The sequence below is a fragment of the Nycticebus coucang genome, chromosome 8, assembly GCF_027406575.1.
Source record: "Nycticebus coucang isolate mNycCou1 chromosome 8, mNycCou1.pri, whole genome shotgun sequence".
In the NCBI taxonomy this organism is placed as follows: Eukaryota; Metazoa; Chordata; class Mammalia; order Primates; family Lorisidae; genus Nycticebus; species Nycticebus coucang.
Genome location: NC_069787.1, coordinates 97,852,096 through 97,875,974, shown reverse-complemented (window position 1 = coordinate 97,875,974; position 23,879 = coordinate 97,852,096). Strand labels below are relative to the sequence as shown.

The following is a 23,879-nucleotide window of genomic DNA, read 5'->3' as shown; positions in this document are numbered from 1 at the left end:
TGGGAAGTTGAGCTGCTGTGTGTAAGGGCCTGCCTGGGCCCACTACTTTATATCACCCTGTCCTGTCCTGGGCTCATGTTTTCATTCATTCAAGAAACCTTTTCAGGTCAGGCACAAGGGCTCATACTTGTAATTCTAGCACTCTGGGAGGCTGAGGTGGGAGGATCTCTTGAGCTCAGGAGTTCAAGACCACTGATCAAAAGCAAGACCTGTGTCTACTAAAGACAAAAAAATTAGCCAGGGCGGGTCATGGGGACTCAATCCTAACACTCTGGGAGGCTGAGGTGGTGGATCACCTGAGCTCAGGAGTTTGAGACCAGTCTGAGCCAGAGCCACACCTCACCTCTAAAAATAGCCAGGCATCTTGGGGCTTGTACAGAGTGGTTACAGCGCTGGCCACATACACCAAGGCTGGTAGGTTTGAACCTGGCTCGGGCCTGCTAAACAACAATGACAACTGCAAGAAAAAGTAGCCAGATGTTGAGGCAGGTGCCTATAGTCCCAGCTGCTCAGGAGGCTGAGGCAAGAGAATCGCTTAAGTCCAGAGTTCGAGGTTGCTGTGAACTGTGACTCTATGGCACTCTACCGAGGGCTGCATGGTGAGACTCTGTCTCAAATGAAAAGAAAAGTAAATAAATAAAAATAAAAATAACCAGGCGTTGTGGCAGGCGCCTGTAGTGCCAGCTACTTGGGAGGCTGAGGCAAGAGGATCACTTGAGCCCAAGAGTTTGAGGTTGCTGTGAGCTATGACGTCACACCTCTCAGTCAGGGCGCCTGTGGCTCAGTGGGTAGGGCGCTGGCCCCATATACCAAGGGTGGAGGGTTCAAACCTGACCCCGGCCAAACTGCAACAAAAAGATAGCCAGGCATTGTGGTGGGTACCTGTAGTCCCAGCTGCTCGGGAGACTGAGGCAAGAGAATTGCCTAGGCCCAGGAGTTGGAGGTTGCTGTGAGCTCTGTGACACCATGGCACTACCGAGGGCAATAGACTGAAACTCTGTCTCTACAAAAAAGAAAAAAAAAATCAACAATTAGCCAGGTGCAGTAGCATACAGCTGTAGTCCCAGCTACTCAGGAGGCTTAAGCAAGCGGATTGCTTGAGCCCAGGAGTTTGAGGTTTTAGTGAGCTCTGACCATGCCACTTCATTCTACCTGGAACTTCAGAGTGAGACTCTATCTCAAAAATAAATAAATAAATAAAATCTTTTCAGAGAGTCCCTTGAGGAGTGTGGAGGACAGAAGGAAAGAAACCTGGTCATTCCAGCCTTTCATCTGCTCCCTTTCTTGGGCTAAAGACATATAGGACTTGGGCCAGTCTGAGATCACTGGAACCAGGGGAGGGGGAGGAGGATACTTCATGCAGGGGTGGGCTGGGCTAGGCCGGGAATGCATCAGGGCAGGGCTATTTAAGTCAGACTGAGGGCTGCCTGACAGCCCCAGCAGCCTGTCCTGTGAACCACCAGCATGGATGACATCTACAAAGCTGCGGTGAGGGACTGGATGGGCCCGGGCAGGGCATTGGGAGCTCACTCGGCTCAGAATAGGGGACAAGGTCACCCCAGGAAGTGGTGGGGACCCAGGAGAAGGCCCATGTATCCCCGCTTTGGGTGGGTCTGGTATTTCAGGGTGCAGATAGGGTGGGGTGTTCAGGGCCTGGGGAAAGGAGCTGTCATGGTGGGTGGGGGAGGAGGTCACAGTTATTAGCATCATGTCTACTCCTCCCAGTGTCTATGGTCTGTCTCTGTCTCTCAGCCACATTTCTCTGCATTTGCCTCTGGCTCTTTTTGCCTTTCTCAGCTCTTTCCATCTCTGTTCTTCCAGAACTGTCTATCTGAGTCCCTGTCTTCTGTCCCCATCTGCCATTTCTGCTCCTTACGTTCTGCTTCTCACACATGCCAAGCCCCTTCAGTCCCTTGGCTGGCTAAAGATGCTTTGGAGGGTGGAAGGGAGTATGGGGGGGGGGACATGCAGAGCCTGAATGGTAGGCTGGGGAAGGGGCTTTAACATTTGAAGCAAGTAGGTGGCACCTGTGGCTCTGTGGGTAGGGCACTGGCCCCATATACCGAGGGTGGCAGGTTCAAACCCAGCCCCGGCCAAACTGCAATAATAGTCGGGCATTGTGGTGGGTGCCTGTAGTCCCAGCTACTCAGGAGGCTGAGGCAAGAGAATCACCTAAGCCCAGGAGTTGGAGAATGCTGTGAGCTGTGATGCCACAGTACTCTACCGAGGGCAACAAAGTGAGACTCTGTCTCAAAATAAATAAATAAATAAAATTTGAAGCAGGGAAGGACTGGCATAGGGGAGAGACAGGGATGAAGGAACAGAGAACCGGGGCCCTAGCCCATGCAGTGCTGGGTAGGCTCAGCTGTTTAGCTGCGGGTAAAGGTGAGGGAGTGAGGGCTGGAGAGTGATCATCCCAAGTCCTTGCTTCCTGGGGCACTGAGGGACTTCAGCTGGTATTCCATAGGGGGGTGGGGTTGACATCCTGCTTTCCCAAAGACAAGGACATCATGACACATCAGATGTCCCTAGGGGAACTCCTCTCTCAGCCTCCAGAATGCAGCCCCACTCCTGAGCGGCGAAAGGCTACAGCTACTCCAGGGGTGCCCCTGCTTATCCTGCAGGAGTCCCTGCAGCTGGGGTGGGGGTATCCCTCCACCAGTGCCCATACAAGGCCTGGCGGGGCTGAGAACTAATTTTGGCTTTTGATGCAGCACCAGCAGGCCAGGGGGACTAGATAACACTGCCCCACCCGCTGCATGCCAAAGTCTCCAGAACAATCACCAGGTTTAACTTTGTCCCTTGTTAAAAATAGTCTAGTGGCCACACTGCTCGGGTTACAGTAGATGGCTTGTCCACCCCCACACTGGTTTTATTGTCCCCACCTGAGGGACAGCTGCTCTCAGGCCACCCAGCTTAGGTTTCCTGAGGAGGGCCAAAAGGACATTGAGTGGTCACTGAGTATTGTTACTCAGGGTCACCTTGAGCCTGAAGGAAGTGCCCAGCTGTCACTCTGGCCCTGAACTCAGCCTTAGTGAGGCCAGCTGGGTCACCTCAGGGCTTTGAGGGCAGGGAGAGAGAACTAAGCCCTCTGCTCTGTGACCTGGGAGTTCCCTGCCTCCCCTTGCTTCAGTATTCCCACCTGTGGAATGGGTTGGTTTCCTTGACAGCAGCTATGTCTGAGTTTGAGTTTGAGTCCTGAGACCCCTTTCTCCTCCAGGTAGAGCAGCTGACAGAAGAGCAGAAAAATGGTGAGTTCTCCCCTCACCCATGGGAGTGTCAGCAGGTCCAGGCTGGGGAACATGGTGACCCCTTACCAGAAGAGGCCCCCAGACTGGAGATCAGAAGCTGGTCCTTCTCAGTGTGACCTCAGAGAGGTCTTGAAGGGGGTGGGCAAGTGGGTAGGTGCCCTCAGGGATCTGGCCTCCCAGGGTTCTGTCTGCTGAGTTTGGCTGTTCTGCCCCAACCCCTGCCACTGGACACAGAGTTCAAGGCAGCCTTTGACATCTTTGTGCTGGGCGCTGAGGATGGCTGTATCAGCACCAAGGAGCTGGGCAAGGTGATGAGGATGCTGGGCCAGAACCCTACACCAGAGGAGCTACAGGAGATGATCGATGAAGTGGACGAGGATGGTGAGCCCCTCTGCACTCCTCCCAGGCTCCAGATGCATAAAGCCCGGGCTTGCATCCTGGCTTTGTTTAGCCAGGAGCTATTTCGCCTCTCTGAGCCTTGGTTGCCTCATCTCTAAAATGGGCATAATGACCACACAAACCTCACAGAGGTGGTGTGAGGGTGCAGTGAGAACACAGAAGTTTTGCATCCAAGGGGCTACCCATAGTTCTAACCAGGACATTTCTCACGGCTGTGCCACCATCCCCCAGGCAGCGGTACAGTGGACTTTGATGAGTTCCTGGTCATGATGGTTCGGTGCATGAAGGATGACAGCAAAGGGAAGTCTGAGGAGGAGCTTTCTGACCTCTTCCGAATGTTTGACAAGTGAGCAGGTGATCCCTTACCTCTGACCCTGATCCTGACCCAAGTAGGGCTGGGAAAGAGGGGCCATCTGATTCCAGGCCTAGCAATCCTGTGGCCTGTCTCCAGTCCTGTGTCCCTGCTAGGGTCGTGCTTTTCCCCTCCCCCAGCCCTAGCCTGGGTTCTAAGGCCCCCTTCACCTTCCCTACAGAAATGCTGATGGCTACATCGACCTGGATGAGCTAAAGATGATGCTGCAAGCTACAGGCGAGACCATCACAGAGGACGACATCGAGGAGCTCATGAAGGACGGAGACAAGAACAATGATGGCCGCATCGACTATGACGGTGAGTGGGTGGATGTCTTTATTCCTTACTTCTGTGCCCTGCCCAGCCACAGCCTCTGACCTACGGCTGCCCCTCTCTCCACAGAGTTCCTGGAGTTCATGAAGGGTGTGGAGTAGATACTCACCTTGCCAGAGCTTCCCATGCCTACCTTCCAACTTCAGCCAGGCCCGGGTGGTAGGCTGGAGACCAGGGGCCCCAGAACCTGAGCCTGTGCATAGCCTCTACCTCTGGCCCTCCCTAACTTCCTCCCAGCCTTGTCCTGGAGAATGCAATAAAGCCTTGCTCCCTGGAGGCCTGGTGTCTGCGCTCCTGCTGACTGCTGTTTCCTTCTCCACCCGATGCAGGCTGGGGCAGGGCCTGTGCCTGACCACTGCTCCACACCACCATCTGCCAGAGGGTTTAGATTAGCTCAGTGACTGCCACACTGCATATCCTGCTGACTGTTTTCTATAACTGCTGATGTCCAGGCCCCATCTCCATTCGGCATCTAGAGTCGGAGTGGCCCTAGAACCTGCATTTTGAAAAACTCCTTCGGGCTGTTCTTTTGGTCAGCCCATGTGACAGCCTAGGGTCCTCTGCTTGGAGAGAGTAGTTAGCTGTGGTTTGCAGGTAGGCCCTGGGTGCCCCCTGGCACAGCAATGTGCCCCCTGGCACTCTCAGATCTGGTTGGAGTAGAGCTGAGCCCTGAGAGGGCACAGCAAGTCCCAGCAGGTCCCAGCACTGGTCTACCTGCCCACTCACCTACATTTCCTGCCAGCAACATTGACTTGCAGGGATTGAGGGCCATTTAGTCTGCTCTGTCTGTCTTCTGTGAAACTGGTGAGGACTCCATGGCCCAGACAGGTGCAGGGACCTGTCAGGGCATCTGGTGAGTCTCAGGGAGGGATGAGCCACCTGGCTTCCAGCCAAGGGCTCTGTCACGTGGGCCGGGTCCAAACGTGCCTAATTTCTAGTTCCTGTGAACCTCAGAGGCTCAACCCCAGCAACCCAGACTCCCTCCCTGACAGGGAATAGAGGGGGCCCAAGTTCTGGTATCTCTCAGCTTAATAGGGGCACCCAGTCCCAGAGCTCCAGCCAGAACAATGACGCTGCTTTGGGGTGGGGGTTAAAGGATGCAGGGAAGTGGAGGTGTCAGCAGTGACACTTGTAGGAAGGACAGCTGCCATAGGCACCCAGGCTTCAGCCAGAATGCCAACAGCTGTCCTTGTTCCGCCCAGCCATCCCCTGGCCTCTGCACCTGTGCCCCAGCCTTGGCATTCCTCAGACAGGCCCAGCATTCTGGAGATAGTCCTGAAATTCTAGAGATGCCACTGGTAGAGGCTGAAGAAGCTTCCTGGTGCCTGGAGAGACCTGAAGGAAGAGGAGAGGAGTCCCCTCAGACCTGCCTGGAGAGCTGGAGAACGCAGGAACCTATAAAGAGACCCAGAGTGACCCAGGAAGGATGATATCCAGGAGCGAAAGAAGGGCCACGGTGGATGATACTGCAAACCAGTGCACCATTCAATGGTTTATTCACACACCTACCATGTGCTCGGTATAGGGCTACAGGTGGGGTATGGCAGAGTGAGGCCCAGTCCCTAATCTTATGGACTTTTTTTTTTTGGTGGTGGTGGTGGGGTGCTTAAGCCCAACCTCCAACTCTTGGGCTTAAGCAATTCTCTTGCCTCAGCCTCCCAAGTGGCTGGGACTACAGGTGCCCACCGCTATAGCGTCTGGCTGTATTTTGGTTGTAGTTGTCGTTGTTTGCCAGGCGCGGGCTGGATTCAAACCCACCAGCTCCAGTGTATGTGGCTGGCACCCTTAGCTGTTGAGCTACAGGCGCCAGGCCAATCTCATGGACTCTTAAGAACATGAGTGCAGGGAGGAAACTGGCATGGGGTTGGAATGGAAATTGTAGAGGCATGGTAAGCCCATGGAACAGAGTGGTCTGGGAACCTTTCTGGAGGAGCTGACACTAAGTAAGCCTTGGGGAACTGCAGGGGACTGGCCATGGAGGTTGTGAGGAAAGACCAGGAGGATCTTGGGAGCAGAAGGGTGGCGGGCAGTGCCAGGCCCTACAAGGCCAGTCCATGTGAGGGGAGGTGCTGTCAGATCTTATGGGGGAGCCAGAAGCTGACCCCAGGTAGGGGAAGGTTCTGGGTGAGAAGGTCTGGTGGCTCTTTGCACAGTAGGAAGCTAAGAGAGAGGAGTGGGGTTGTGCATGGATTTGGGGCACATTTTGGGACTATAATAGGCAGCACTTGCTGAAGGCTTGAATGTGAGGGGTGAGAATGTAGGGAGTCAAGGATGACCCTTAGATTTTTGGCCAAACTGCCATTTCCTGAGATATGAAAGCCTAGGAGAGGCAGGAAAGTAAAGTAAAGTAAACTTACTGGAAAGTAAAGTTTACTTTTATTTTAGTGGTTTTTAGTTTTCTTCCATTTTGAAATTTTAGACTTGCAAAAATAGTATAAGAATTCCCATTTGTTACTGGCTTTCCCAAATATGTGTGTGTGTGTGTGTATACATATTTTTTTTGAGACAAGAGTCTCACTTTCTCACCCTTGGTAGAGTACAATGGCATCATAGCTCACAGTAACCTCAAACTCTCAGGTTCAAGTGATCCTGCAGCCTCCTGAGTAGCTGGGACTACAAGCATCCACCACAACACCCAGTTACTTTTTAGAGATGAGGTCTCACTCTTACTCAGGCTGGTCTCAAACTCCTGAACTCAGATGATCCACCTGCTTCGGCATCCCAAAGTGCTAGGATCACAGGCATGAGCAACTGCACCCAGCCCCAAATGTTAACATTTTAAATAACCACAGGACAATGATCAAACCCAGGCAATTAACTTTGACACAACACTGGTAATTCACTCATCTTCTGCACTTAGTGAAGTGTGGTCAGTTCCCTCCTAAAGGCTTTCCCTGGAACAGGAGTCAGTTCAAGTTCACATTAGAGTGATCTAGTCACCTGTTTCCTATTCTCCACCATCCTGTGACAATTACTTAGTCTTTCCTCATCTTTCAGGAAGACACATTTGAAGAGCACAGGCCAGCTATTTCATGAAATCTCACTCACTTTGGGTGTGTCTGGTGTTTCTTCAAGACTAGATTCAGGGGATGCATTTTTGAAGGGATAATCACAGGAAAGAGAGTTTTCTGTCTGTATCAAAGTTGAGATGCCTCTGAGACGTGCTGACAGGAAGGTCAAAGCCAGCCTGGAGCTAAGGGAGAGGGCAGAGGGACAGCTGTGGACATAGGTGTCATGAGGGTAAAAAGCCTTTTCTGAGCCCTTATCACAATCAGGGCCCCCAGGGAGAGGGTCTTCAGGGAGAGGCGGCATCCCACATGGGCAGTCAGAGGGAGGAGATGTGGCCAGTGGGGTGAAAGAGGGCTCTGGAGGCCAGGAGAAAAGAAGGAAGCATGCATGACAACAGATGGTCCCTAGTGCTGCTCCTGGGTTAGAAGCCTGCAGGCCCTGAGGCTTGGCTCCCTGGAAGGGAGAATCCCAGTGGAGCAGTGGGGTAGGAACTGGGGTACAGGGGAGAGGGCATGTGTGGGCCACCCAGGAAGCAGAGATATGGCTGGAGCAGAGAGGCAATATGGGGTCCAGGGAAGCTTGTGTCTGTGTCAAAGTTGAGATGCCTCTGAGACATGCTGAGAGTTGGGGGGATAAGTGGTGACTGGCAGTGAGGAGGATAAGGATACAAGAGGCCTGGGGCACCCAAACACCTGATGGGTTTGGGGAAGTGGAAGTGGGTTAAGCCCTCTGTGAAGGAAATAGGAGGGGGCAGGGCCAGCTACAGAGAGGGTGCTGCCTCAGGCTAGGGCCACATGTGCCTGGGTTGGGGAGAGTGAGGGCTGTCAGGAAGGGGAAACAGGGGAAGGAAGGCCTGCCGACTTCCTGGTTCTCCCTTCATTAGCTAGAGGGGATGGGGGACAGGTCACTGGAGAGGTAGAGGAGATGGATGGCCCTACTTGCAGGTGGAAGTTCCAGAGGACCTGTGGGAGGGTTGGGAGTGGGCAGGAGTCATGGAGACAGCTGACTGGGAGGCTCACCCTCTGCAAGCATGTGGGGCACACATGAAATTGTCCTAATATCTGTTTCTTTCAATGACATTTGGGGGAAGGGATTGGGGGGTAACCATTCTTTCTAGGCATGACCACCACAGAATTCTAGCTGGGAAAGGCTGGGCTGTGGCCTTTCACATACCTACCTGGTGGCACCTGCTGCATGTACATCATGCAGGTATAGGCCTGGGGCTCAGTCCCCCCACCAGTACATGGTGTTTTGCTCTCTACATGTGTCACCTAGTTCTGCCCAGACTCAGCCCTCCCCCCTTCTCAGCTGTGTCACCTTTAGCTGGACGGTGCTTCCTCCATGAAGCTTCCCTTGTTTTCCTTCATCAGAAGCAATCACTGGAGTATCCCCCACTGCCCTACATCTTTATAGTGGGTGTCTGTTGCTGCCCACCTCCCCTAAGGCTGTGGTCTCCTGGGAGGCCCAGAGGTCAACACAAAGTGTTTTGTAGATCCCTCTTTCTCCACTAGATGGCACACAATGCCTTTGTGTGTGGGCCCTTTGAGCCAAACATTTGGGGGCACCCTTGGGGCCTTTCCCATCTGCAGCTGGCAAGTGGCTCTTTAGGGAAGATCCTTACCCTTCTCCCTAGACTGAGAAATTGAGGCCCAGAGAGAGAGAGAGAGAGAGGACCTTGCCGAGGGCACATATGTTAACAGTAGTATTTGGACTCCCAACCTCTGGCCACAGGCTCTTATGTCAGTGTGGCGTGGGCTGCCCCCAACACCCTGCCTCAGTAGACCCAGCTAGGGATCTGGCTGAGCTAAGCTTCCCAGGGTGGGCTGGCAGGCTGAGGAGTAGTTGGGACTCCTGCCCACAGCTGGTGGCCACATGCCTGCTGAAGGGCTGTATGGTTCAGTCTCAGCTGGACATGGCCCCAGCCTGGGCTATGTGCTCAAACATCCCCCCAGGGAAACGGGGTGGAGGGAACTCCACCCCACCGAGGTTGCAGTATATAATCCTTATCACAGTAGCCTCTGCACACACACTGTTCACCAGTTTATATTTTTCTATTTTATTGTTGCTACTCATTAGTTTATAAAGTCTGGCTATACCAAGGTGGTTGGTCACTGGCCCTAGGAGGAGACAGACCCAGAGAGAGAAGAGCCTTGGCCAAGGTTCCCCAGCAGCAGAGGCAAGGGTGGGCATGCAGGTTTCTGGGAAGAATCCACCACTGATCTGGGTCTTCGGAAGGACTGAGGCCTGAGGGAAGCAGGGCTATGGCAGGGGTCCCCCTTGGCAAAGGGTGGATCTTATCCCCTGTTCCAAAGTAAACCCAGTGAGCTGAGATGGGGCCTGGTAGATGTGGGGACAGGCTGTGGGGTGTAGAGGCCAGATGGTGAGAATCCTAGGTGGGAGAGTCTGGGCATTCATTCATATCTTGCCCGTCCCAGATTTGTGAAGTGTGACCAGACCTCAACCCCCTGCTTAGGGCATGGAATCCCTTGTGCTGGAAATGATTCCCTTACCTTCTGCAGGCAGCTTGGGTCCTTCCGGGATTGCTGGGGAGCCTGGCCAAGGTTACTGAGAGTGGGACCATCCTGATATTAGGGACCTGGTCCCAGGGCCAGTTTGTGTGTGTGGGGGGGGTCTCTGCCATTACTGGGAACAAAGCTGAGCCACCCACCCACCCATCAACCTCTGACCTATGATCCCTGACCACTCTTTCAGGCTACCTCCCACCTTGTCACTTTGCTGGAGCTGGGGGAACTACATTTGTGGATATCTTTCTGTGCAAATTGTCCACAGTCCAGATGGGAAAGAGCCTCCCCCGTGGGAACCGGCCAATCTGACACAAAGGCACATACTGGGCCAGTCAAGGTGGACGGAGAAGCTGCAGGTGGACAGCCTGGGTTCTCGCCACTTTCCCTCCTCCTCCCGCCTTCCAGGACTGGGTGGAGCCACTGCCTTATAAGTGGCTGGCCTGGTGGCAACAGAGCAAACTACAACCAGCAGCCAGACTGGAGGCCAGCTCTGCAGGCAGCGGCAGCTGTGCCCTGGGTTGCTCAGCATGGCCCCCTCAACCGGGGCCCTCTGCTGCCTCCTGGTGGGCCTCCTGCTCTGTGTCGGCAGCCCCAGCACCAGCGTGCCCCGCCTGCGGCTCTCCTACCGAGGTACTGGCCACTGTCTGCCTTGTTTATGTGCATGTCAGTGGGCTCTGTGACACTCCAGACAGCCGGAGGGGATGGAGCCAGCCACTCCCTGCACAACTCTAGGGAAGGGGTCGGGAGGCAGGTCCTGAGAGACATGACCAGAATGGAGAGGTGAGAGCCACCCAGGGGGAAAAGCCTGGGGGGCTGCTGGGAGACCCTGAGAGACCTCAGTAGAGATGGGGCAGAGGAAGTTGGGGAGAGGATGGCGGCCTGGGCAGAGCGGAGGGGACAGAGAAAGCGAGTCTGAAGAGTCTGTCTGGGCCCAGCGGGCTCTTTGCCCAGGGTAGTCAGTGGGGCAGCATGCTGTCTTTCTGGTCCTTGAGCCATGGGGTGGAGGAGACTTCGAGCCCTCATCCTAAAATTGGGTTTGTTACTCCTCTTCCATCCTGGAAGCTCCTTATAGCCCAGGAAGAGTTCCGGTCTCCCCTCTCAGGCCACCCTCACCAGGGAGATTTCTCTGTGCTCACCTAGATGTTTTGTACGGTATCTGGTACAGGCCTCCTCTGGTGGGCCATGAGGAAGGGTCCCTGAGACACAGGCTCTAGGAAAATTCTTCTTGGGAAAACCAGAGGGGTTATCTCTTCCTCCTGGAAACCCCAATATGAGGAGGGGACACATGCCTGGTGTGGAGACCCTGGGTGGGGCATCACTCCACCCTGGAGAGTCTGAGGGGGAATGTGATCCTATTCTAGGAGCTGTGGTTCTGAGCGGGGGGGGCGGGGGGGAGGTCAGGCTACTAGGAACAGCCCTAAGTTGGGAAAGTTCCCCAAAGTACTGTCATCCATGGAGGGCTTCCTGGAAAAGGCTGTTGAGTTTTGGGGAGGAGTAAGTACTAGGCCAAGCTGCTTCTGTGGGGAAGGGATAGTGTACTCTGGACCTTCCCAAGGGTGGCCATGTCCCCTTCTTGCATCATCCTGCTGCCCGCCACATCACCTCCACCTCTGCAGCCAACCCCCAACGACCTATATAAGGATCCTCAACTCCTAGAGCCCCCAGACAGCCCCCTCCCACTTCTGGAGCCTGGCTGGGCAGTGTCTATGGGGAGACAAACCTCAATGGTCACAGCCCTGGACTGGAGGCAGGAGACTCTCCTGGCCATAGCTGCCCTTTCCCATACCCCAGCTACTGCCTGGGGTTCCTTCTGCTGGGGGCGCCCTGCTCTGCCAGCCACACCTCCAACTGAGTCAGCTTGTACGCTGCTTAGGCTCGCCTAAGCCTCCTAGCACTTTACCCAGTTTGCTGTCCTAATTTCTGCCTATGGGGCTATCTTCCTTGGAGACTGGGCAGGACACAGATGGGACAGTGGGAAGATGTTGGCAGAGAGATTGGGGGCTAAAGGAAGGAGTGGCAGCAGGCCGTGGTGGACTGGGATGGGGGCGGCTCAGAGCCTCCTACCCCATCCCCAGCCCATCCTCATGTTCTGAAAGCCTTCCAGCAGCCCTGTGAATGGAAATACTTTCCAGATGTGAGTGTGTGGGGGGCAAATGCACAGCTGGGACCCTCCAACTCCATTCCTTGGTTGAGAAAATAGGCTGAGCAGCCGGCCCTAACCTGCCCCCTCTGCCCCTTCTTAGACCTCCTGTCTGCCAACCGCTCTGCCATCTTCCTGGGCCCCCGGGGCTCCCTGGACCTCCAGGTTATGTACCTGGATGAATACCGAGACCGCCTCTTTCTGGGGGGCCGTGATGCTCTCTATTCTCTGCGGCTGGACCAGGCATGGCCAGATCCCCGGGAGGTGAGCTGGATTGACAGGGGAGAGGGTCTGTTTGAGAACTGGGCACCTCCAACTGGGAGGCCAGATGGGGAAACTGAGGCTGTGAAGTCAGGAGACTACCCAAGGTCAGCCAGACTACATTTCAGGTCCTGTGGCCGCCACAGCCAAGACAAAGGGAAGAATGTGTTCGCAAGGGACGAGATCCTTTGGTGAGTGTTGTTGGGAGGGACAGTCCCCCAAACCAACCCCAAGCCCTGACCCCCCAGGATAGCTGGTGGCCATGCCCCTAAGTGCCTCTGCCAAAGGGCATTTGGAGCAAATTTTGAGGGCTTTCGGATGTCTGTGAAGAATGTCACCTCCACCTCTTCTCCAGAGCTGGTCATTGGGCAGGGCTGAGCCTGAGGAGAGGGTGGACACCCCCCTCACCCCAAGCTACACTCCCTTCCCGATAGACGGAGTGTGCCAACTTTGTGCGCGTGCTGCAGCCCCACAACAGGACCCACCTTCTGGCCTGTGGCACTGGGGCCTTCCAGCCCATCTGTGCCCTCATCACAGTTGGACACCGTGGGGAGGTAAGCCTGTGATGGGCCCAGAAGAGACTGGGAGGCCATGGCATTTCCTCCTGCTCCCTGAATGCTTCCCATTGAGCCTGGTTGGGATAGAGGGGCAGGGGCCTGAAAGGCGTCTTTGTGCTGGTGGTCTGACCCCATCAGAGAGGGCCTGAATGAGGGTGTCTTCCGCCCCCCCACCCCCCGCTAACTGCATGCAAGGGCCACTGCCTGGGTGTGGAAGGGCTTCTTTCTCAGTGACATCCCCCTTCCCCTCCAGCATATGCTCCACCTAGAGCTCTCCAGTGTGGAAAATGGGCGGGGGCGGTGCCCACATGAGCCCAGCCGTCCTTTTGCCAGCACCTTTGTAGGTGAGTGAAGCCCAGGCTCGGAAGGAGGGAACAGAGAGGGTGAGAGATTGGCTTCTGTCACTGGGGAGGGAGGACATGGGCCTCCTCCCCTGACTCTGCCCCACACCCACCTCAGGTGGGGAGCTATACACGGGCCTCACTGCTGACTTCCTGGGGCGCGAGGCCATGATCTTCCGAAGTGGGGGACCCCGACCAGCCCTGCGCTCTGACTCTGACCAGAGCCTCTTGCAAGGTGAGGCCTGCTGGGGCCAGGCTGGCTGGGATCTGCCCCGAGGCAGGAGAGGAGATGCTGGAGGTGGGAAAAGAGGCTACTTCTCTCCAGTACTCTAGCCTCCAAGGGGACACCCTTGCCTTTCCCCTCCGCTCTGGGTTCAGACTCATCCTCCCCTGTAAGGCCCCTTCCTGCCAGTAACCCTGTCACCTTCTCAGAGCCCCAGTTTGTGATGGCCGCCCAGATCCCTGACAACTCTGACCGGGACAATGACAAGGTGTACTTCTTCTTCTCGGAGACTGTCCCCTCACCTGATGGCAGCCCAGGCCATGTCACCGTCAGCCGTGTGGGCCGAGTCTGCGTGGTGAGAGCAGTGAAGGGGTAGTTAGGTTCAAATCCTTGCTTCATCCCCCCTTCTCAGGCCTGTTCCCCCCAACAGAGGTAGAAAAACCCAGGCAAGGATGCAGAGCTGATGTGATACCTCTCCTGCAGTGGGTGAGGGTGGAGCAGTGGGCGGTGGGGCCCATCCTCGTGGGGCCCCAGGCTAACTCTGGCTCCCACCCCCCAGAATGATGCTGGTGGCCAGCGAGTACTGGTGAACAAATGGAGCACCTTCCTCAAGGCCAGGCTAGTGTGCTCGGTGCCTGGCCCTGGAGGTGCTGAGACCCACTTTGACCAGCTGGGTAAGGGCATAGCAGAGCAGGCCTGGGTGCTGGGAGTGGGAGAGTGCTGATCCTGTGAACAGGGGCACTGGCAATGGCCACGATTGAATGCTCCCTTCTGTGTCCCAGAGGACGTGTTTCTGCTGTGGCCCAAGGCAGGGAAGAACCTTGAGGTGTACGCGCTATTCAGCACCATCAGGTGGGTACCCCCAACCTCCCTGTGCCCCACAACCCTGTCCCTCTCATGAGCTGCCACCATCATGCTCCAGCCCTACAATGGGTTCTTGTCTTTGTCCCTGATTCAGTGACCTATGACTATATTCTCTGTCTCTCTCTCTGCCTTTGCCTTGGTGTCCTTGCTTTTTGGGGTCTCTGCTTGCTACAGGAACTGTCAACCCCTGTCCAGCCTGTGAAGGCAGGCCACCCACTTCCTGCCTGTGATGACCAATCTGGCCTGACTATCTCTGTCTGCCCTTGGCAGTGCTGTGTTTCAGGGATTTGCCGTCTGCGTGTATGACATGGCAGACATCTGGGAGGTCTTCAAGGGGCCCTTTGCCCATCGAGATGGTCCTCAGCACCAGTGGGGGCCCTTTGGGGGGAAGGTGCCCTTCCCCCGCCCTGGTGTGGTAAGTCTCAGCCCAGGCTAGGCCAGGGAAAGGGGTCTGGGTAGATGCCGAGGGGGTTTCCTCCTTGGCACAGCCCCATGTCCACGTGCAGCCCCAAAGCAGCAGGCAGCAGACTAGCTGGGGCTCCAGAGGGTCTAGGTGGTCTGGGATGGGGAAGAACCCTCCCACAGTAAGAGCGGTGCCCCTGTCAGGGATGGAAACCGGCTGAGGGAGGACAGCATGTGATCCCAGGATACTTTAGGGCTCCCTCTTCTGCCCACAGTGTCCCAGCAAGATGACCGCACAGCCAGGGAGGCTCTTTGGCAGCACCAAGGACTACCCAGACGAGGTGCTGCAGTTCGCCCGAGCCCACCCACTCATGTTCCAGCCTGTGCGGCCTCGGCATGGCCGCCCAGTCCTTGTCAAGACTCACCTGGCCCAGCAGCTGCGCCAGATCGCGGTGGACCGTGTGGAGGCAGAGGACGGGACTTATGACATCATCTTCCTAGGGACTGGTAGGAGGGCTTAGTGGGGGTGGCCAGGATGGAGTGAGGTGTGGGATGCTGGGCTCCCCCTCCTCTCCCACTGATTGCTCCTCTCCTGTCCCAGACTCAGGCTCTGTGCTCAAAGTCCTTGTCCTCCAGGAAGGGGGCTCAGCTGAGCCTGAGGAGGTGGTCCTGGAGGAGCTCCAGGTGTTTAAGGTGAGCAGAGGCTGATGTCCCTGGGTCTGGGCCTGGCTACAGGGGAGCAGAAGCTCACACAGATGGGAGCCAGCCTGTCTTTACCAAACTTGCAGCAGGGGTGGGGTGCTGTGGGGGATAGGGAATGGGGATGGGACATAGGGGTGGGGGACCTGGAAGTGATGGCCCCACTGGGCAGAGGCCTTGCTGATGTCTCAGAGCAGCAATAGGCCTGCAGCTGCAGTCTGTGACCTGAAAGTGGCCAGGGTGCCATGAGGGACAGCCAAAGGGAGCATCCTTGACAAAGCCCTGCCAAGTTCAAGTTGCAGAGAGGAGGTAGCTGAGACCTTAATCCCCCAGGGACTCCTTGGTCCATCTATAGACTCAGGCAGGGAGTCATCTGTGTTTGCCGGACTGTTGTGCCTTCTGGAGCTGAGCCTAGTGATTTGAGATAGTTGCCTCATTGCTGGGGAACAGGGGTGTGGGAGGGGACTTAGGAGCTTTGTGGTTTTGGCCAAACCTCTATGGAAGCCAGCCAGGACCAGGGGGCCTTTCTTGTAACCTACTAGGAAAGACTGTCTAGCCTTAGTTTCCAGGGGGGTACATGACCCAGGCTGGGAGCTTGGTAGCTTCCACCCCAGGGGTTGGAGGAGGCTGAAAGCAGAGATGCAGGGGAAGGTCTTGTGCCACCCACCCCACACTGAGACCCTGCTCCTTTCCAGGTGCCAACACCCATCACTGCAATGGAGATCTCTGTTAAAAGGGTAAGAGCAGCTGCCACCTTCCCCATGCACCCCTCCTCTGCCCCCAGTCTGCAGCCTCCTGGAGCATGACCATAGTCTGGGGAAGCTCTGTGCAGCCTGATCAGCCCCTGCAGTGAATGGTCAGGTCCAGATGGGAGCTAAGATTCACAGGCATGAAGCCAGCAGGCATTGGGAGGCGCCAAGTGACAAAGGCCAGTTCCTAATGCAAAAGTATACTTGAAAACAAAATCCAGATTTTAAATCAAGCAAGGGAGCCCCTTTTTAGAGGCCTGGAGTATCTGTCAAGTGGCAAATACCATCTCCCCATTTATCTGCCTTAGTTTATCTTTAGGTAAATGCCAACCTTTGTATTGGGATTGCTTAAAGCAAGATGCACCTCTAAGGTCAGAGGCAAGTCAGGATGAAGGCCAGTGGGGTAGAGGGCAAAGGTCAGCAGCAAGGAGGCTCTAGAGAAGCCCCTTTCAAGTCCTGAGAGAGGACCTGGTATATAGCAGTGGGTGATAAACACTTTATTTTGTGAATGAACCCAAGAAATTCTGGAAGAGTTCCCATAAGTGTCAGGGGTCCCAAGAAGCCAAGGGGTCTGGGAACACGACTGCTTTTGGGCAAAGCCTAGGCTCACCCTGGGCTTTACCTATGTATCTCCCCAGCAAACACTATATGTGGGCTCTCGGCTGGGTGTGGCCCGGCTGCAGCTGCACCAGTGTGAGACTTATGGCAGTGCCTGTGCTGAGTGCTGCCTGGCCCGGGACCCATACTGTGCCTGGGATGGCACCTCCTGTACCCACTACCGCCCCAGCCCCAGTAAACGCCGGTTCCGCCGGCAGGACATCCGGCATGGCAACCCTGCCCTGCAGTGCCTGGGCCAGCGCCAGGAAGGTGAGTGGCAGAAGGGTAGGAGCATGGGCGGAAGCACAGGCTGGGTTCTAACCAGGCCTCGACTCAGCCCTGTGTCCTGGGCTTAACCCCTGTGAAGTGTATTCTCAGGCTGGTCTTGTTGGAACAGTCCTCAATTTCCCCATCTGTGAAGCTCCTGTCAGGGAATGGGTACAAGATCTTTGGACACAGCGACTGGCCTTGGTCCTTGTCACACTGGTGGGGGCTATGGGAGTCAGAGGTAGTTTGCCTGACCTTTGCCTCTCTCCAGAGGAGGCTGCAGGACCTGCAGCCATCACAGTCTACGGCACAGAGCACAACAGCACCTTCCTGGAGTGCCTGCCCAAATCCCCCCAGGCTGCCGTGCACTGGTTTTTACAGAGGCCAGGGGACGAAAGGCCTGACCGGGTGAGTGAGGACTCTGTCTCTAGCTTCCATGTGTTCTAAAGTAACCACCTTCCCTGAACCCCAAGCCCTGAGCCGTAGGAAGAGGTTCTGGGGGGAACCTACTGAGATTAACCTAAGAAAAGTGTCCAAACGCAGTGGCTCATGCCTATAATCCCAGCACTCTGGGAGGCTGAGGCAGGTGGATTGCCTGAGCTCAGGAGTTCAAGACCAGCCTGAGCAAAGCAAGATCCCATCCTTACTAAAAATAGAAAAACTAGCCAGGTGTTGTGGCAAGTGCCTGTAGTCCCAGCTACTTGGGAGACTGAAGCAAGAAGATTGCTTGAGTACAAGAGGTTGTTGTGAACTAGGACTCTACAGCACTTAATCCCAAGGCGACTGAGACTCTGTCTCAAAAACAAACGAACCACAAAACCCTAAGAAAAGTGTGCATTCGGCCCCTGGGGTGCCTGGAAGGAGGTAACCCTATATCTACCATCTGAGATGTAGGCAACAGAAATGGAAAAAAAGCCCCATGCTCATACTTGTGGCTTATCCTTGAAGGGTCTCTTCCCCAGGCCTTCTCAGTCCTCCTCTGCCCCAGGCCTGAGTCTCTGTCCACTGGCTCTTGCACCCCCAAAGGCTGATCTTACACTTCCTCCTTAGAGTACAGCTGTCTGCCCTGGTTCTCTCCTCCCCCATTTGGAAAGGTCTGTCAAACCCAGATGTGGCTTCAGTCTGGGGCCTGAGGATGGGTGTGGGCAGGCCAGGGCTAGGCACCACTCCCCCACAGGGAAGGGGAGGGAGGGCTTGAATACAGGAGAGGCTCTCCTTCCAGCTTGGGAACTGGGGGAGGCCAGCCTTGGGCCAGCTGTTGGGCTGGGCACTGAGAAGACTCCCCCAAGGGAGAAGGCAGCAGGCAACAAGATGCAGTTACACAACACTAACAGTCTAAGTAATCCACCCTCAATGTGCAAACACTAAAGCCTAGACAGGGTTCAGGCCAGAGTCGGGCTAGGATCAGAGCAGCGCTCTTGCCTTCCATGTTGTGATGGGTGCTCAGTCCACCCTGGGTGGGGTGGGGGGGCTTTGCTCACACTGTGGAGGCAGTGAACGTGCAGGCCTGTGCAGGGCCTGTGTGTTGGGGATGAGGGTGCACAGCTGTGTCTGTACATGTGCTGCCTAGAGACTAGTTCTGGGGCTGGGAGCACAGCCCCTCCCCTGAGTAAAGCCTATAGATACACTCTTAGCCCCCTTTCTCCCTGGGAATGTGTGATAGGGCTAAGATTGGTATTCTCTGACTAGGAGAAATACAGTCAGAGGAATCTCTGAAAAGGTCTTTTGCAGGCCCCATCCTGGGGCTATGGGAAGATGAGGCCCCACCTGCAATTAGCCCACAGTCTAGAGGGGGGCCAAGGCTGCCATGCTGCTGGACCCCTCCCAGACAGCAAATGGGCAAGGGGAGGTACCCATGCACTGGGCCCCAAGGATGGTAAATTTGGCAAATCTGGGGGTAGTGAAACTGATGGGGCATGTCCTACTCCACATCCCGGCTCACGCCCTCTGCTTACCTGGCAGGTGAAGACGGACGAGCGAGTGCTTCGTACAGAGCAGGGGCTGCTGTTCCGCAGGCTCAGCCGCCTGGACGCGGGCACCTACACCTGCACCACGCTGGAGCACGGCTTCTCCCAGACTGTGGTCCGCCTGGCTCTGGAGGTTATTGTGGCCTTGCAGTTGGACAGCCTGTTCCCTTTGGAGCCAAGGCCAGAGGAGTCCCTAGCCCGGGGAGGCCTGGCCCATGCACCCCCCAAGGCCTGGTACAAGGACATTCTGCAGCACATTGGCTTTGCCAACCTGCCCCGGGTAGATGAGTACTGTGAGCGGGTGTGGTGCAGGGGCAGTGGAGAGTGCTCAGGCTTCCTCCGCAGCCGGGCCAGGGGCAAGCAGGCCAAGGGCAAGAGCTGGGCAGGGCTGGAGCTGGGCAAGAAGGTGAAGAGCCGGCTGCTGGCCGAGCACAACCGGACACCCCGGGAGGTGGAGACCAAATAGGGGAGGGTAAGAGAGGGATGGTCAGGGTGGACCCAAGGGCCCAGTAGCAACTCCCTACATCTCCTATCCACCCGGCTGAGGCAGAGGGGGCCAGGAGGTCTGATCCCCTCTTAGAGATGGGTGTCTCTGCCCCCACATTCCTATTGAGCCACCTCCACAGAAGACTGGGGGCCTAGTGGATGGCCCTGTGCCTGAGCCTGTTCCCCACCCCTCTGCGCTCTCAGTCTCAGGCTGGAGCCAGCACCCACTGGCCACTGGCAGCCCCAAGGGACCTGCCATTTGTTCTTAGAGATGGCCTGGCTTCTGAGCTTATTTCTGGCTATGCCCAGAGGCAAGAGGGTTGGGTGGTTCTTTTCCAGCCTACAGAACAATGGCCATTCTGAGTGGCCCTCAGAGGGTGTGTGTGCGTGGGTCTAAGGGGATATCTGGGCAGGGAGCCCTCAGGCAGCCATAGAGGTAGAAGTAGCCTCTAAGGTAGCACCTGTTAAGAAGGGACTACCCAATGGAGGAGCTGGGGAGGGAACTGGGGGTGTTGAGAAGGTGGAGCAGCAAGACTTTTTTGACCCATGTTGTACCTTGATACCATGGTGGTTCGTTGGCATGGCTCATCACTTCTTCTCCATCTCAGAATCCTAGAAGTGCAGACTACTAAGTCCCATCCTGGGACCTGAGGTGGTCAGGGCCTCAGGCTCTACTTTGGGCCAAGTTTGCTGGGATGCCCACACCTCCTAACACCCCCTTCCCCACCATCAAGGTCCCCATGCTGATGAGGAGGGAGGAGTGGGTTCCAGGGGACTGTCACTCCTCATTTCTGTGGACTAGAGGTGGAAGGAGGAGCTGGGGAAGTGTGGGGCTGAGAGGAATGGGCTGATTCCCAGGGTGATGCAGCACATGCCAGCCCTGGGTCCCTGGGAGGGTGGGACCATGAAGGTCTGTGAGCTGCAGCTGGTTCTCAAGGTCAGGGCCAGGGCTTTGTACAGGTTCACAGAGGACTGGGAGGCTATCAAGATGGAGGGCAGGAGGCCCTTAGGATGGCTCTGAGACATAGGCAAGAATAGGTGTCTTCAGGGATTCAAGATGACATCAAGTAACTCAGGAGCCACAGGGAAGGCCAAAGGTCTCCAACCTTGGGACCTCTATCTTCTCCAATAAGGGCCAGACATGGATGATTTATTTAGGAAGGCTTTTTTTTTCTTATGGGGGTGTGGGGGGGGGAACAACAGAGAAAAAAAGCTAAGAACTTTGAGTCCTGCTGATTGTTGTGGTGAGGCAAGGGCACACTCTGCCTGGGTGTGTAAGGGAGGTGTTTTGCCATCAGCAGTTTCTCGGGCTGTGGGGGACACGGAGGGGGAGGAGGAGGAGCACTAAATGAAAAGTTGTTCCCAGCCTTCATAAGAACAAATTAGTGACGCACAAAACCGGCTAGCAAGAGATAGGAGCATGGGGTTTGAGATTCTCTCTGTTAAAAAAAACCAAGACAAAGAAAGGAGGAAAAAAAACAGATAAAAAGCAAGACAGGGCTTTCTGTCTTGCTGAAACTCAAACTCAGGGTACCCTGGGTCTTATTTCCCCATTACCCTTGACACCTTCAGAGAACTGAGATATAGAATAGATCCCCCCTTACCCCTTTGATTGTACAGTAAGTGAACCAGAGGCTCTGAGGTGAACCTAACAGCACCTTAAGAACCCTTCTGAGCTGTGGGAACTGTCTGCTGGGGTGTCATCAGGTAAAGCATGGGAGGGGAGAAAAAAGCAGACGAGGGGACAAAAGAGGGGAAGAGAGAGTACAGGGCTCCAACAGAGCCAGAAAGAAAGAACCAGACCTTCAGTGGCCTTTAGGCTGGTCTCAGACTTGGGAAAGTGGCCCTAGAAAATGAAGGGAGATGAAACACAAGATCCTAAACAGCAGATCCTGAACTTGGAAGAATCAGATATCTCTCGCCATGCCTACCCCCCCATGGTACTGTGTTATTAACTCCTAGAAATGCCCTCTGTGTGTAAATTCTATTTTTGTATTTGTATGTTGAGATGGGCCTTGTGGTTTCTGTTTTTAGAGCACACTTCTTGTAATTACTGCTATTATTTTTATTGTCTTGACTTCCTTTGACTTCTGATCAAAGGAAAGCAGAATCGACGAGGAGAAGGATGAAGTTACTATTTACATCACATAATTATATCATTATTGTATTTGTATATTTTTGTACTATATTGACTGGTGCCATCTATATGAGCTGGAAATGAAGTACCCTCTCCATAAGGAAGAAAGTCACACTGAGTGGTATTTTCTAGAAGGGAGGGGGATGGGTATGGGAGAGGAAGGAGTCAGAGGGCCTCCTCAGTGAAGCCGAAATTGCAGTTAAATTAGGAAAATCCTGCCCTGCAGGCTTGTGAGACTGAACTTCTTAGAGTTTCAGGGAAATCTTGAGCCAGAAGAAAAAAAAAATGCTGGCAAAGGGCAGCTGGGCACGTAGGCAGCTCTGCTCCTTTTCACAACAATATTTGACATTTGTAACAGCGACAGTTGGCCTGGTTCCTGCTTTTATCCCGAGCCACATACCAATGAATATTAAAGCCACTGTGCTCATTCCTGGGTCCCCACGGCTGTACTGTGGGGGCTGCAGCTTCTGGGGATGAGGGGAGTTCCCGAGAGCTTGCTCTTACTGGGCATGCTGCTGAGAGACCCTCTAAATGTGGGTCCCACTCCCCCAGTGATATCATGCTCCCCCCGCCCAAGGGCCCCACTGGTCCTGGAGGGAGAAGGAAAAACCACAGGCTACTTTAAAGATGGGAGACAAATTGCCCCATCTTCCCAGGGAGACTGCCTTGGGCCTCTTGATGGAATGGTGCCCTCAACCCATGTGGGTCAGTCATCAGTCCTATCTTGTGGCCCCAGCCCTGGAGCCAGCCCTTCCCTCTTGTTCCCTGACAAACACCAGGACTGACAGACCCTGACACCCTCACTCCACTCCAAGCCATCATCACCATCAACTGAGAAGCATCATCGGAGCAGAGTGATGGGCTGGGAGGATATGCAAATGCGGCCTCCATAGCCCCCTTCTCCCCTCAAGCTCCACCTTCCTGGGGATGGCCCACCCATCATTGCCAAACATGCCTGGAAGACCCCTCCATACCAGACTTCTCCCTGCCTGCCCTCTCCCTCCCATCTGGAGCCCCATTTCCTGTCTCAGTGATTTCACCTTCTCTCTATCGTCCCTCACAGCTCTTTCCTCTAAGTTGCACACTTCCTCTACTCTTTGGGCCTCTGTTTCATGATTTCCCAAACAGGTTTAGAGCTGGAAAGGGTTTGATGGAGTTTGTGAAGCAATAATCACATCAGACCCTTCACATCTCGTGGTCACTGTGGTCAAATAAGTTTGAAGATTTCTGTCCTCTTGTCCTCCATGGAGCAGTAAGCTGCCTCAGTCTGCTGTCTAGTTGCTTGCCCTTGAAGGCCCTGAGTTCTGTGATGATCTCTCACCAATTAGCATGCCTTTTATGCTATATGGTTTTCCAAAACATTTGGTTCCCTATTGCTTTTTTTTCTTTTTATCATGAAGCAGGTAACATCTCATGTCTCTTATCATTTTGAAGAGCTCACTTTGGAAAACTGCTGATCATATTAATTCTTTTCCTTATCACATGAGATTAATTTATTAATCTCTGCTTTCTGAGCCTATAAACTCTGGAGGCCCTGACCTCCCAGATGGAATAGCCACATCTTGTTTGTTTTTTTTTTTTTGTAGAGACAGAGTCTCACTTTATGGCCCTCGGTAGAGTGCCGTGGCATCACACAGCTCACAGCAACCTCCAACTCCTGGGCTTAAGCGATTCTCTTGCCTCAGCCTCCCGAGTAGCTGGGACTACAGGTGCCCGCCACAACGCCCAGCTATTTTTTGGTTGCAGTTCAGCCGGGGCCGGGTTTGAACCCGCCACCCTCAGTATATGGGGCCGGTGCCGCCACATCTTGTTTTTTTATGGCCCTTACCAGAGTAGAATCTGCCACCCCTGGACAGAGCTGCTAAGTTGCCAGAATGCTGAGCCGTGAGCCTGGTCTCTGCCCTACCTCTGGCTCTCATCCTCCCACACCCAGCCCACTTCTAGCTCCTTCTGTGTGTGGCATGGTCCTCTATACAGGGCTAGGATTCACCCCAAGTCAGTGGCTGTCCTGCAATCCAACAGACTAGTTTCTAAGGAAGGTAGAGGGCAGGAAAAGGTCAGAACAGAGAGGGAAACAGCCCTTTTCATTTTCTCAAATGACTTCTGTACTTCTCTTTCATTTAGCTAAGCTCAGATCAGGTCCTAGACACACCTAGATCCCCCTGCTTGGAGGAGTAGGCAGGTAGCAGCCACTAGGAAGGGACCGGCTCCAGCTCCAGCCAGGTGGGCCCAGAGGACTGACTGTCATGCCTCTGCCAATCCAGCAAACTGAGGACTCTCTGGCCAGCCACGTTTTCTTCTTAGACCTAGGAGAGACTTG

At 54.9% G+C, this 23,879-nt stretch overlaps 2 protein-coding genes across 2 annotated transcripts; both read left to right on the top strand.

Annotated features, from left to right (window-relative positions):
• Nucleotides 1-1,357: 1,357 nt before the first annotated feature.
• TNNC1 (troponin C1, slow skeletal and cardiac type) lies at nucleotides 1,358-4,611 on the top strand. Its single transcript, XM_053600309.1, has 6 exons — nucleotides 1,358-1,488; nucleotides 3,221-3,251; nucleotides 3,486-3,632; nucleotides 3,882-3,996; nucleotides 4,184-4,320; nucleotides 4,405-4,611. Exons 1-6 carry the CDS (start codon nucleotides 1,465-1,467, stop codon nucleotides 4,434-4,436), a joined length of 486 nt encoding a protein of 161 aa, XP_053456284.1. The 5' UTR covers nucleotides 1,358-1,464; the 3' UTR covers nucleotides 4,437-4,611.
• A 5,735-nt stretch (nucleotides 4,612-10,346) lies between these two features.
• Nucleotides 10,347-21,595, top strand: SEMA3G (semaphorin 3G). The gene is made up of 16 exons (XM_053600579.1): nucleotides 10,347-10,499; nucleotides 12,113-12,273; nucleotides 12,399-12,461; nucleotides 12,705-12,824; nucleotides 13,081-13,171; nucleotides 13,287-13,403; nucleotides 13,601-13,746; nucleotides 13,951-14,065; nucleotides 14,174-14,243; nucleotides 14,526-14,670; nucleotides 14,933-15,164; nucleotides 15,259-15,350; nucleotides 16,052-16,093; nucleotides 16,744-16,972; nucleotides 17,241-17,377; nucleotides 18,932-21,595. Exons 1-16 carry the CDS (start codon nucleotides 10,397-10,399, stop codon nucleotides 19,400-19,402), a joined length of 2,334 nt encoding a protein of 777 aa, XP_053456554.1. The 5' UTR covers nucleotides 10,347-10,396; the 3' UTR covers nucleotides 19,403-21,595.
• Nucleotides 21,596-23,879: the final 2,284 nt, after the last annotated feature.